Source organism: Echiichthys vipera (genome assembly GCF_963691815.1).
Source record: "Echiichthys vipera genome assembly, chromosome: 22".
NCBI classification, from domain to species: domain Eukaryota; kingdom Metazoa; phylum Chordata; class Actinopteri; order Perciformes; family Trachinidae; genus Echiichthys; species Echiichthys vipera.
Genome location: NC_139847.1, coordinates 9,159,124 through 9,173,803, shown reverse-complemented (window position 1 = coordinate 9,173,803; position 14,680 = coordinate 9,159,124). Strand labels below are relative to the sequence as shown.

The 14,680-nt window shown below is 43.1% G+C and overlaps 1 protein-coding gene across 5 annotated transcripts in view; it reads left to right on the top strand.

Moving 5' to 3' along the window:
• Positions 1-19: 19 nt before the first annotated feature.
• Positions 20-14,680, top strand: part of arap2 (ArfGAP with RhoGAP domain, ankyrin repeat and PH domain 2) — a 120,912-nt gene continuing 106,251 nt past the window's right edge. For all 5 annotated transcript variants that reach the window (XM_083937154.1, XM_083937153.1, XM_083937151.1 and 2 more), the window contains exons 1-7: positions 20-155; positions 3,305-4,210; positions 4,781-4,863; positions 8,232-8,308; positions 8,629-8,693; positions 10,004-10,366; positions 11,160-11,229. In XM_083937154.1, the coding sequence (XP_083793280.1) occupies positions 3,369-4,210; positions 4,781-4,863; positions 8,232-8,308; positions 8,629-8,693; positions 10,004-10,366; positions 11,160-11,229 (1,500 nt within the window). In that variant the 5' untranslated portion in view covers positions 20-155; positions 3,305-3,368. The remainder of the gene's footprint in view (positions 156-3,304; positions 4,211-4,780; positions 4,864-8,231; positions 8,309-8,628; positions 8,694-10,003; positions 10,367-11,159; positions 11,230-14,680) is intronic.

Sequence of the window (14,680 nt, the reverse complement as noted above, 5' to 3'; positions counted from 1 at the left end):
CTGGGGACGGAAACAGACGAGTGTAAAAGCACGTTACAGGGCTCCAGACTCGACAGTCAACAGAGCAGCGTGATATGACAGAGCCTACCGGACACAGTGAGCGCGCAAAGGTGTGTCGGTGGTGCCCGAGGCTGCCTCCTGTTTTGAACCTGCAGGTAAGCTCTGTAAAACCACCGGGAACTACCGACGACGTGTTACGTTCACACCCTGAATTCAAGAGGTGTTGTGTTTATCTCTCAAAAGCCGACTCAAGTGGGCGCGAGACATGAAACGAACTAGCTTAAAGTTAAATTTGCAGTTTTTAATGCGTCCGTTGTATCGCTTACCTGTAACGCAGGCGCATTAAAACAAGCGCAGTGAGAAGGTGAAGTAAAACCGCGTCACTCTCACTTTAATTGGTAAGTTGCATTTTGTTCACACCGTGTAATTAATATCTTTTTTTGCCCCAAGAGTGTAAACATAAATTAACATCTCACGCGTGAACCTCACTGGTGTTGCCTTCAATGACACACTCCAGCTCAAACAACTTGTTTAATGATAGCTTGATAAAAAGTGTTTTTCCCCACCCCTACAGTTTAGAATTGCATTTTTTAATAAACTTTTATATGACGGCATCCTAAAAAAACACTACACAGGCTAATAATGAAGTAGCTAAGGATAATATGTCAAAAAAGTGCAAAGAATTTACTTTTTTTTTTATCAAACCAGGAAGGGAACACATATTGGACTTTGTTCAAAATTGGTTGGCTGTGGAAGGTGCAGAAGTAAAAGTGTGTGTGTGTGTGTGTGTGTGTGTGTGTGTGTGTGTGTGTGTGTGTGTGTGTGTGTGTGTGTGTGTGTGTGTGTGTGTGTGTGTGTGTGTGTGTGTGTGTGTGTGTGTGTGTGTGTGTGTGTGTGTGTGTGTGTGTGTGTGTGTGTGTGTGTGTGTGTGTGTGTGTGTGTGTGTGTGTGTGTGTGTGCGTGTGCACTGTCTAACCTAACCTAGTGGGTGGAACGTATGCACACCTCTCCTATGCTGGCACCCATCTGTTCAGTATCTAGTTGTAATAAATTGCCATCCTATGCATGTCAGTGCATACTTCACGTGGTTGTTTGTGTTGCCCCCAGTTGTACCTGCACACACTGCTTCACATGTTCCCATGCCCATGTGGGATGTGCAAGCTGTTTATCTCTTGAGAAGTTCTCTCTTCCTCCTCTTTGCTATTCATCTAAATACTCTCGGGGCTTTGACACAGGGGCAGTAGCTGTGGATCAAAAAACCACTATATCCAGCTCTTAATAATGTTTGTTGAATATGTGTGCTCCATGGTGGGTAGTTTTGTGTGTGTGTGCAGCTGCGTGAGTGGGTGTAGAAACGCTAAAAGGCATGAGATGAGGAGCAGGCTAGGTCAAATGTGCTAGCAAGCTTTGGCGTGTGCCTCCGCTGGATGGTAGCCAATACAGGTCCCTGCATGTTAACACTGCAATACACAGCTGGGCAGGTCTGATAAACTGTAAAGGCATATATTGTGAGGACTGTGCGGAGCTGGGACTGTGCTCAGAAGAAGGGGGGGGGGGGGTATCTGCTTTAAAAAGGCATCTGAGCAAACAAGCAACATTCGTTTAACATTTGACATTCTGAGAAAAAAAACGATATGGCCTTTTCTGCATGCATACATTAGTTTCATTGCACAACTATGATATGTTATTTTGTTGTGCCAAAATGTATGAAAGGAGGAGGGGTGCTATTTTCTCACCGTATCTAAAGGTCAGGTACAAGTCATGGTTATTCTGTGAACTACTTGCACAGTAAAGCACTCAAATGCATACATAGGCAACATGATTGTGTTTACTTGAAAGCAGAAGTAACACTTCAAGTCCCACGCGCATTGCAGGTTTGCAAACCAAAAGAGAAGTGGACATGGCAAGATGTTGATTTACCTTCCTGTGTGTGTGTGTGTGTGTGTGTGTGTGTGTGTGTGTGTGTGTGTGTGTGTGTGTGTGTGTGTGTGTGTGTGTGTGTGTGTGTGTGTGTGTGTGTGTGTGTGTGTGTGTGTGTGTGTGTGTGTGTGTGTGTGTGTGTGTGTGTGTGTGTGTGTGTGTGTGTGTGTGTGTGTGTGTGTGTGTGTGTGTGTGTGTGTGTGTGTGTGTGTGTGTGTGTGTGTGTGTGTGTGTGTGTGTGTGTGTGTGTGTGTGTGTGTCTTACAGAGGTTATTATTTTGGGTTGCTAGGCAGTGAGCTGTGATGTAAAGCTTAGATTTTTTAAGCTTTTAAATTGCCAGTTGGCCTTTCTGTAGAAAATCCAGTTTGAGATTTTTGATTCAAATATCAAACCTTGAGTTAAGTCTCACCAAAAAACCTGATGGCAGAGCCGTGACATAACTATGTCCTCATAGCTATTGCTGTTTCCTGCCGCTTCATCCAGGAGTGTCACAAATTTAGATTAGGCTTCGTTGGCTGGCATGTTTCGCTCACTTGTTTAATGTACAGCACGTGCCCCATCGATCTTTTCAGAGCACAAAGGAATAGACGTTTTTTGGAAATAGGCTCGTTGACTGTTGCTGAGATTCCATGACAAGATCAATGCCATTCTCATGTCTGTAAGGTAAATATGAAGCTACAGCCAGGGGATTGCAAGCTGAACTCAGCATAAAGGCTTGGAGCAAGGGTAAAAAATCCACACGCCAGCACCTTTTTTAAAGCTCAGCTGTTAATATGGTGTTTTTTTTTTTATTTATTTCTACAAAATACAAAATGTGAGTGACATTTGTGGTTTTATAATATATGATCTATTTCTTGGCCTCATCACAACTTCTATTAACACTTTGGTTCTTGTTGTTTCCCCCCTGCCTCCAGTGCTTCTCTCTTGCTTTATGCTAAGCTAGGCTAACCACCTTTAGGCTGTAGCTGCATGTTCACCACACTGACACGAGAGTTGTATCGATCCTCTCATCTAACTCTTGGCAAGAAAGCGAATAAGTGTATTTCCCAAAATGTTGAGCTATTCCCTCGATGAGGTCCAGCAATGTCATTAAAGTTCAGCCCTTAAATACATGTTGACCTGCAGACCTTCCCTCTGAGACAAAATCAGTATCCAATTTGAATCATTTTGCAGTGTAGAAAAAAGCACATCATGAGTGAACAGATATTCTTAAAGCAGTTCTGGAGTTCATGGATATTTCACGGGTTAAAAATCTTGTCTATGGCACAAGAGCAGAGTCATGCAAAGGTGGAATTCAGTTTGACGGTACTTACAGCCTCTTAAAATTAAAGTGTTTTATCTTTCGCCCCTCACATATTTTGTATCTTTTTTGTGTGTCTACAGTTCAAAGCCAGACTACTCCATCTTCTGAAGGTCTTCCTGATGTGGTAGAGGTGAGAGTAGCAACATGTTGGAGCCTCCGGAGCCAAGCCAGGAGATTGTGGAGTGGCTGTCCACCCTCCGGCTGTCCCAGTATACTTCATATTTTCAGCAACGAGGCTATCAAACTCTGGGAGACTGCAAGGACCTCACAGATGAGCGTCTCCTGGAGCTTAAAGTTATTCCGACAGGCCACCGTAGGCGCATCCTCCGGAGTTTGGAAGCGCTAGGGGTGAAGCAGCCAAGCGCTGGAGAGGATGATGAAGAGGAAGAGGGGGAGAGAGGGGTAGAGAACGGGAGGTGCCGAAGGAAGCCTGTGCTTCACCCAAGACATATCTTTCTGAAGGATAAAAAGAGGGGGAATTCATGTCAGCACCATCTCCCAAAGGAGAAGGAGCATGAGTCGGAGGGGAGTCAGACTTTGCCTCCAGGAGCTGGACTGGGAACAGAAGCTGAGGACGTCCCAGAGAGCAGATACTTTCGCCCACCTCAACCAACCCCACGGAATCCCCAGAACATCCAAACATCTCTGCCTCAAAGCACCTGCGTCCCCACCTCCTTGTCCTCCTCCAGCAGCTCTAGCAGCTGCGAGTCCCTCACCATATCTGAAATCCCCTCAGACTGGGAGATTTCCTCAGAGGACCGCTCGCTGTCTAGCACCGACTCCTTCCCTTGTACGGCCGACGTCCCCAATGCAACAGTCCCTGAAGACAATTTGGGTTTTCAAGGCGACATGGTGGAAAACGCCATCTATGAGGTGCAGCCAAGTTTTAAGGTTCCCGCAGGTCCGCGGCTCACTCGCTCCTATCGGCTGAGGCACCGGCCTGTCCCTGACATCCCAAAACGGACCACACTGCCACTTCCGGACAGGTAATGGATAAACTTAAACGAATGGTTCAACTTTTTGAAAAATGTTCTATTTTAGAGAGTTGGATGAATCTCACGCAGCCGCTGGCGGTTCCTTCAATTTTTACCCCACAGACCTGAGAGTGGTATCAATCTTCACACTTAAGTCTCAGCAGGAAAGCAAAGAAGTGATTTTTTTTCCAAAACGTTGAACTATTCCTTTGAGCGTAAAGTTTAACTTAATGAAAGCTTATGAGCAGTTTGAGAACTAATCAAACGAGTCAGAAAAGCACCTGGAGAAATACATTTGCACGCTGCCATAGCGTGAATGAATATGAAAACAAGACTTTCCCTCTTTGCATTCGCATTTACACAAGCTTGGAACCCGAGGCCTCTAATTTCATATTCAATTCTGCATTCCACGTTAATTAATACACCTCTTGCTGTACATTCTTGAACTTTTGAAACTGTGAAACTAACTTTTAAACTTCGCACATTTCTATTCCGAAGGCCTTTACGTCTAAATGGTGTTACCTATTTTTCCCACGTGCTGCATTGGTGGTTCTGATCCACTGATTTCTCTCTCCTCCTTAGGAGCGCACCACCAACGCAAACATCCAGCCCTGAACACCTAACCGGCTCCGAAGGTCCCACCGGTGCAAACAGCATACAGAAAGGTATTCGTCTTTCAGCTGCATCCGCTTCATCTATGCCATGAATATTTCATTTGGCGGTAGAGTCAGCGGTGCTGTTGTTTGCCCGGATGAAAAAAGGAGATGAGGATTGTGTGTGTGTGTGTGGGTGGGGTTGGGGGTGTTTGGCGTCTGTGCCGCGGGAACTGCGTCACCTCCGTTTCAAGCGCACATCTTACAGGGAATGCTCTCTCACATCATGTCCCTCAGCGAGACCCCGGTGTGTATTCCTGTCGCCCGGCTCTCCAGAGTTTTTGTAGAAGTTGTTTAACTTTGCAGACAACACACAAGCTTGTAGTACAACCAGTACAAATATGTTTTGAATTTATCCTGTTCCCTTGCGGTATTTATTGGGCTTAGTCACCTTCTCTGTCTCCTTTTGATACTACGTGAGCTGCTTTCTGTGCGGAGGTAGATCGGTTCTCCCAGGATTATGTGACTCTTTGCTATGACAGCAGTCTGTACGAACGGGTGCGAAACACCTGTGAACTCAGTGTTTTTCGGAAACATCTGACCACAATGTGACATTTTCTTTTGCAGTCATCTGCAGCTTATCAACAGTTTTCTGTCCGTTCTCGACGCTTAAACACTCACGCTCCCTTTTTTTTCGTCTTCCTTGTTCCCGTTGTACCTTTACTACAGCAGTGTCTTGGTAGGTCTTGTTTTCCAACTTTTTTTCTCTGTATGGAACAAGACAGGGAGTGAGACTTGACAGAATGGCAAGACAGCAAAGTGAGCTGGGAGGGAGGAAGGAAGAGGAGATGGTTGCAAAACAGGCTGAGACGGAGGAAGAGAGGGAGCCAAGACGGTCCCAGAGCAGGGAGACAGGGAGCTCGACTAGCGAGCTAAATCTCCCTTCACAGCAACGTCTAGCAAGGCGTTATTTGCCATATCAATCCAAAACTTGGAAAAGAAAAAGAAAAACGGCAGCGTCGTCTCACAGCATTCGATCAAAAAAAATTCTGTTGGAGGCTGACAGAATTTTAATTAACACCCCAAAACACTTTCGTCTCTTTGCTCTTTCAGCGTCTCTGCAGCAACACAGCACACTGGGCAACTGTTACTAGTCTAATAAACTAGTTGCAGTTGCATGGCTACCTTTTTTTTAAGGCCTTTCGATTGTACAGTGTCCCACACCCACTGCTTAGTTTAATGCACTTCCTTTTTTAAGCACCATAAATATGTAGGGTAGTTGTTTCTGTTACTTTGCTGCGGTGTAGACATCCCATTGGTGCACTCATGTCACACCGACGGCAGAAATTCGCCTTTAGTGCTAAGTCGTACCTCGGAGCAGACACACCTTTGAAAGAGAGGTTATAATGGAGCAAATGACACTCAGTAATAGTATGTGTGACAGTAGAATTATTAAAAAGTCAGTGTATTATAAAGTTTATACAAGGCGAAACCCTCTATACAAGCTGTGTGAGCATCCAATACATAGTTCAGGGCTCAAACTTTTTGCTCAAACACTTTTGTTCGTCCTGGAATGCTATTTTATCTTTCATGATTTAAAGGCTGATCTCAGTTATAAAATGGCTGCAAAATAAACGTGTATATATATATATATAATTAAAAGTGATGAGTGACATAATATAAATTAGCTCACAGTTTATTAAATAATTTGTTTCATATACCTATTCATTTATTGAGATCAATCATATTGATCAAATCCATGAATTCACATTTGTAAAGTCTACTTGTGTGCGAGAAGGTGAGGAGGTAATGTGACCTTTAAACTAATTCACACTTCCGACATCCTTGAGAGATGAAGAATCCGAGAACAGCGGAATATTCTATCGTTATTGTGCGATTGATTCAGGATGAACGCCATAGAGGACGGAGAGCAACGACCAGTACGCTCACATCATCACTCACATCGACCAATGGTGTGACTTCATCACTGACTGCACTCACTCACTCAACAACAGCGACTTTCACATTTTATAGGGCTCGGCAACAATAACAACATGCAATATAACAACCCTTAATAATATGATTGTTATTCTCATTGTCATCATTTAAAAGAACCGATTTCTTAAACTTTTCACCAGTATATTCAGGGAACCGGTGACTGAAATGATAAACTGTTTGGTGACTCATTTGTATTCAGATGGTTGCAGTTGTGCCTTCCTCCTTGCTCAGTGTGGGAGTGACACAGAGGAGTGATAATAACAAACCACCCTGTAACTCCCTGACTTAAAAAGAACCAAGGCTTCTTTCAGAACAAAATCAATCCCCTCACTAACTCCAAACTGATGGCGGCATCTTCCCAGATGGTGACTTGAGAGAGAGTCTGGTCAGGAGTAGATAAAGAAGCGATGCCGTCGACTTGGAGAAACAAAAGAAGCAGAAGCTGGAGAATGAGACAGTGAGGGGAGAATAGAGGGGAATCAGACAGGAATTGAGTACAGTAGCGTCCGGCAGACCCCTCGGAGAGAAGCGTGAGTGGCCTGAAGGTCGGTTGATAGATGATGACTGATGGTTGCTATCTGCCCACTGAGCATGTCCACAGAGAGGGTGGCTGTGTTGGAGTAGATTCTATCATCAAGTAAACTGACCCTGTCATATAGCTTACCGAGCCCAGTACCTGCCCTTTTGTGTCCTTCTTTAATGGCCTGCATTGTTTGGCGATTTCTGTAAAGCTTTAAAAAAGTAGCGTATTCACATTTGTATTGGGCGAGAGTATGTACGTGTACCCGTTTGACTGTCCATCCGTTTTTATGTCTACGTTTGTCTTAAGACATCTTTAAGTGTCTAAGGGTGTTTCAATCTTAGTCTGTGTGCATATCTGCTTCCCCCGCCAGTGTCTATGTGCGTGTCCAGCCCTGTGGCAGTGTCTTTTGGCCCTCGCAATCCTCAGGAGAGGGTGGTGTCATTTTTCACAGTGACAGGCAGCAGCCCACGCAGGGTGGCCCCGGGTCTCCAGACTAATAGTGTCTGGGCCAGAGTCTCTGTGCTTTTCTACTTCGTCTTTCCCTTTCACCAACCGCCGAGGAGGAGCCAGGACAGAGAAATGGCCTTGGCAGGGACTCGGTCTGTTTGAGACAGACTGAGGAGGATCATACTCCCAGTTGGACAGCGAAAAGGCAGAGGCAGAGAGGGAGGCATGCTAAAAAAAACAAATTTAATTGGTTTACTGCTTACATGGATCAAGTGTTGGCACATTTATTCAGATCAATGAGTTGGTTTTAATCAAAGGGTACTATAACATCTGAGTGGTTTTAAATTTAACCGAAACAATCCAGTTATTCGCCTTACTTTCATGCGCTATGTTTAGGCCTTTGCATTGTGTTTTTGCAAGTTTCAATGCCATGACAAAACCACTGTTGTGTTATTTCTGTGTCCTTTTTTAGCTCCACTTCAAAGAACCTTGACACCTATTGCTCCCTACGGAGAAATGTTCCTGTACAACAACCCTGAAAGCACTCTGGTAAGACAACGTACACTCTCAACTTGTGGACAGTGAATAGCAGCTCACTAAAGAGGAAGAGACATTTCTCAGATCTTCAACAGCATCAGCGGTGTTTCAACCACTACCCGCTCACCGAACTTCCCTCTCAGTGTTAATGTTGTCACCATGGACACATGAGTGGGAAATGTGCTTGTTTCAGTTTGCCTCCTGAGGTTAATTGAAATGTCACCTAGCCACTAAAGTTAACATAGCTTAGTGCACAAACACGATAACAGTGTCTGACTGAAAGACGGACACTTTCTTTTGTATCTGATGTTAATCTCTTCTGCTCTCTATAGGACCAAGGTGCTAAAGAAGGGCTACAGAAGGGCTTTAAGGACAAGATAAAACCGGGGAAACAGAGGTATGGTATGCTGATGTAATGTGGCTGTCCCATGATTTAGATGTATAAATAGATATTCACATGCTCAGAAAGAGAACTCCGACCACTGATAGCGTTTTTGTGGTTCCTCCTTTCCGTGTAGCTCACATTGGATACGTTGATAAGATTTTATCAGGTTTTTTGCAGTTGCATGTTCAAGTGTGCATGTATGCAAGCAAAAATATCAATGTTGTAATCACAGAATAGATGCAATTCTGAGGCTGCATTGTAAATCACAAATATAAGAGTTTTTTGGGGGGTGATAATATATTTCCTGCGTAAATGACAGTAGGCCTTCCCAAAGCCAAATAATAATAATAATAATAATAATAATAATAATAATAATAACAATAACAATAATAATAATAATAATAATAGACCAACTGAAATCTGAACAGGTAAAACACTGGATGAAACGAAACAAAACCTGCAGTCAATGATCCCTGATCTCTGATGGTACACTTACGTATAGATCCAAGATCAAATGTACTTTTCGTCATGTTGATATGTCATGAAAATCCTAAGCAGGATTTTTTAGTCGTGAGTGAAATGCTGTCGAGCTCTTTGTCACTTTTCCTCAGCTGGTTGCAGTGCAGCAAGAAATAGTGACAGCACATAACTCCTCATAAAACCAAAAGTTGTCTTTTACAAATTAAATATTGATTCAATAAATAAATTTTTATCATTGTGTTGTGCATACTGTATGCACAGCTCACACAGGCTTACAGGACACCAGCAATTCATACAAGCCAGGTCCACAAAGAAGTTAGTAAAGAATAAATCTTTCAGCATCAAAACGGCCCTTATGGTTAGAGAACAACTCCTTATCCTCTGACTTCCTTAATGAAACAAAAACCAATGGAAATATTTATTAAACGGACTATCTTGCCTTCTTTTCCAGGCTCTTGAAATAAAGTTAGCAACTTTAAACACATCGCAATTGAACAACCATTCCAGTTGTTGTTTATCAGAACACCAGAGTATTTCAGGATTTTGTCGAGCCATTTCATGGAACAGTATCCATCTTAAATTACATTTGTGTTTACGTTTGGATAAAACAAACATGATACAACCTGCTCATTTCTGAGCTGGTCGTCATATTTTGAATTACAGACATGTAGGCTAGTCATTTTCCCCTGCTTCCTTTATGCTAAAATAAACTCATCGCTGTCTGGCTCAAACTACAGACATGACAGAGGTAATATCTTCTCATCTGACTCAGCAAAAAGACAATCAATAGTTCTTCCAAAAATGCCTAACTGTTCCTTTCATTGTCATCTACGCTCTTCCAGAAAAAAGACACCTAAACGGAAAAAATCCAAGGAAAAAAAGTCTCCCCCTGCTCCAGCTATCCCAGACCCGTACAAAGACGAATACTCAACAGTGGAGGAATGTGCCAGCATTTTGCCGCGACTCAGTTTGCACCAAAGTTCTCCAGTGACCGCTGAGGGTCTTGCTGTGGGACCAACTGCCTCCGGCCCTAAGGACGCATCTTTAATCATGATGGAGTGCGACCTCTACTCTGACTCTGCAGACGGTGTGGGGGGTGTGACCAGAGATGCGCTGCCCGATATTTCTCCATATGCATGCTTCTACGGAGCCCCCAAACACTCTGTGCTCAAAGTGGGTTGGCTGGACAAACTCTCACCCCAAGGGTAAGTTACAGTTCTGTTGAAGATAATTGCGATTGTGTATCAGACATTAGAAATTCATCATAATCTGCACTGGGAATATTATGAATATTTATATCTTTATATCAGTGTGTGTTCTGACTCAGTTTTACAACCTTTCACACAACTCAAAATGTGCCCCGGTGCCACACATCCCCATCAAGTGTCAAGTCATCACCACGGTCGGGCAGCCGCCGCTTCCTGTTCCTTTTTTAAAACCCTTCCTATACTGCACTTTTTAATCACTCGCCTTCTTTTCTGATGACCATTTAAAACTGATAAATGGTATTGGATACGGAAGCCTGAAGCAGATCCATCCATAATACATAGCACCATTGAAAGTAAGAAAAGGAAGATAGGTAATGACCTTGTACTATCGAGACACACAATATAATTGGCTCTCACTTAGTTTGGCTTTTTCTGGCAGACTACAGAGTCTAAATGCTTCACCGTTGCTCAGTACCGCAGCTATCAATCATTTACTTCATTTTTATATTCTCCTTCACCACCTGATTTGCATAGGTTTGGCAAACTGCCCTTGGGCTTCTGAATATTCAAATTGAAAGTGCCCATTTGTTTTGATTATGCTAATTGACAGCTGTTGATACAACTCTTGACATTAATGAATCAATGGCACTCTTGATGAAATATGAGTACCTGTTCAGAGCAGATTTAGTTACTGTCTTAATGGTTTTTTATTTATTTTATTTTTCTTTTCAAAGCTGGTTTAGTCTGGTTGAATGAGGCAGATGGATTTCATTTGCACTTCTCTTTGCAGAAATTGTGTTTTCCAAAGGAGGTGGGTGAGATTCGATGGTGAGAGTCTGGCCTACTACAACAATGAAAAGGTAAGAGAGAAAAGCACATGTTCACACATCCATTCCCCCTCCTCCTGCTTCCCGCTGATACGCCCGCACCCTCTGCATGCATACCGGCGAAGTCACTCCTCCGTTACAGAAATCTATACCACGAGCAGCTGAGCCAAGTTCTAAATGTTCCCTTCTCTTTTCTCCTCCTCCTCATTGTCATCATCATCATCATTAGCTTGGCAGGGTAAAGAATGGGGGCAAGGACAGAGCGACATTACGCCACGCATGACAGGCCAGCACTCTCTGTGCCCGCCCAGCCATACAGTAAAGTACATTGATGTTGGCACCTGACCAGTTCCCCGAGAAAGAAAGAAAGAAAGAAAGAAGGAAAAGGGGAGGGAGAGGAAAGACTCACCTATCTTTATGCCTCTCTCAGCATTTCTCTCTCCCTGTACCTCTCTTCATTCTCCTTCTGTTTGACAGCTGAGTTTGAAATTTCGCTTAGCTTTGCCTGCCTCATCATCAGAAAGAGGGAGGAACGGAGGGGAGGGGGGGGCAAAGGGTGCGAGTGGGGTGAGAGTATTGGAGTCGGAGAAAGCAGAAACTGGAGGCGAGGCAGATAAGATGCAGGCAAGATGGCAATTTAACTTCTACCTGTTTGGAATTGAAACTTCTTGTACCAACATTTACAAACTGGTTTTGGCTGCAGCTGAGAATGAAAACAACGTAGATTTCATCACCTGTGCGTGTCTTTTGGAGCTACCGGGCTGAACATTTAAAAAAAAAAAAAAATCGTTCTTATGAATTTTTGAATGACCTTGCCCTTAATTTTGCATGTTCCAATCAAGGGCTGGGTGATAATTTAATGTGATTGTTTATCGTCTTTCAATGGATTCATATTGTGATAACCTCATATATTGAAACATGGTGATACACAATATGGCAGAATGTTTTAAATCATTTCCTCTTCATATCTGTGTGTTTAACCCTAAAAGCAATTCTTAGCTTTCTTGCATGTGTCAGTTAGAGCACTCAGCGCTTCTCCAATGTCCCACCCTCTTCCCCCTGCCTGACCTCTGATGCTCCCTCCTCCCCTGACACGTGTATTGAGAGGGAAATGCTGCTTTTAATTGCCATAGGAAGACAATGTGGAACCTCCTATTATCAAATTTGAGGGAGATCAACCTACCGCAAATTCACTAGTAGGAGGTTCCACTTTGACAGCCATTCCAGTGCACTTGGCCTAGTTGGAGGTCCGAAACTGGACTTCCCATGGCACTTGAACGCAGCATGAGCAGTGCAAGTGAAAGGGAGCAATGACAGGCAAGAAGCTTGGCAAATAATTTTATTCACTTAGAATAAAATTATTTGCAGACATGGTCAGGCTTTTAGCAGAAATATAAGAGAATTTCAACACCTGGTGGATTTATTTTACATTTTCGTGTGCCATACGTTTATTAGGAGCATTTTAAGATTACAAAAGAAAAGTGTAAAAATGCCAGAAAGGTAAGAATTACTTTAATTTCCATATACTAAAATATGCCAAACTTCTTAGTGCATCAGTAATAAATACAGGACTACCAAAATAAAATAAAGTTGGGAGCCTATTTCCAATTTTAGATGAGGAAGTTACTGATCAGAGAACTAGATGCCAACTTTTGATACTTGACTCTTTTCAATACTGCCACGGCTATGTTTTAGTCAGCAGTCAAAAGCTATTTAGCCTTGATAACCAGCCCTAGTGGTAATGTAGTGCAGACTTTGCTAATCAACCTGCCCTTAAACTGCAATATCACGCAACTATGATGTAACTGACAAAAATTATTGGCAGATAGGGTTGTACATTTTATGTTTAATGTGATCAATTATGTAGCAAGTACATTTCAGCTACATGAACTGATTTTTAGAAAGCCCTTTGACTTCCTGGAGAGGAAGAAAGTATACAATATTTATATTTGAAGAATCTTTAAATCCTGATAGTAGCCTTTAAAAAAGGAAAGGCTTGAATGCGTTCATTCTGTCTTTTGAAGTGAGTCTCAAGTGACCACAACCGATTTGACATAATGTGCTTTACCTTCATGTTCTAGCTAATGACCGTTGCATGTGTCTCGCACTTAGAACAAACACATTTCTGTGTGTGTGAGCGTGACCTTGGCACCCCTTCCGAGGGCCAGCCCGCTTTTTCGCTGCAGCAGCATTGCACAACATCGCAATCAATGATGTGGGACCTGTCTGATGCCTGCTCGTTAATCACTTACTAATTATAGCCCTCCTTGCTCTCTCGCTGCCACCGCCTCCCTCGCTTTCCTGTCGTTTTCTCTTTTCATTTCATTTGTTGCTTTATTTATCAGGACACGCTCCATCAGTGGCAGGGCTGGAATCGGCAGGGAGGCCGGCAAGTCAGCACTTTATAGTCCGTGTCACAGTCAGCCTAAGCACAGCGTGTTTTTGGAAAGATGAAAGTTTCCCTTTTGTGTGTGTGTGTGCGTGTGTGTGAGAGCAGGGCAAAGATTGTTGTTTAGACTTTTTAAAGTCATCCTGCCAATGTGACTCTCCCCTTGGAGAAAGCAGGGGCCTTCATCATGTTTCGGGTTAGTGGAGAGGTCGAATACAATCTCTCTGTCATTCTTGCTTTGTGAGGCCAGCTGAGGCCCCCGTACCACCCCGTGTGGCACCCAGTGCCACTTCCATAGAGTGTGAGCGGGGGTAGAAGAAGATTGCATGGACAGACAGGAAGTCTCTCGGCACCACTTAATGTCAGGAATTGAAATATGAGTCGATGGCTTTTTCTTCTCACACAGTGCGGAGCCATACATGCATGTGTGCGCTGTTATACCGAGTGCAGACTACAAGAATTGCTGTACTGCTCACATAACAAGTCATTTTTCATCCTGTATTGTTGTCACGTAAAGGTGCAAAAGCTACACAATTGTTTTCAGACCATATTTATTATAGGATTACTCCATTTGGAGAGGAAACTATAAGTCAAATCAAATATAATCAAACTTTATTTATAGAGCACATTTTAAACGACCAACAGTCGACCAAAGGTCCTTACAGTTCAGCAAGACAATACAATACAAGAAAACAATAATAAAAAATATACATAGAATACAGTAGACAGGTGTCATGCTCAGCCTGAATTAAAAGCCATGGAGAACAGGTGGGTCTTCAATAAGGACTTAAAAACCTCCAGAGTCTGGGCTGATCTAATATGCCAGGGCAAGCTATTACAGAGCCCAGGGGCAGCCACTGCAAAGGATGGGTCCCCTCTGGTTTTCAGTCTGGTCCTGGGGACTTCCAGCAGCATTTGATCTGCCGACCTCAATGTAAAAGTTCAGTTAAGTACAGCGGTGCCAGTCCATTAGTGGTGTTCAATCTTTGCCTTTTCCTTTTCCGATTTCAATACCTGAACTAGTGTATCGGCCCTTAATCTCTATATAATGTACAGTATTATTGTTATTATTATTATTATTATTATTAATATTAA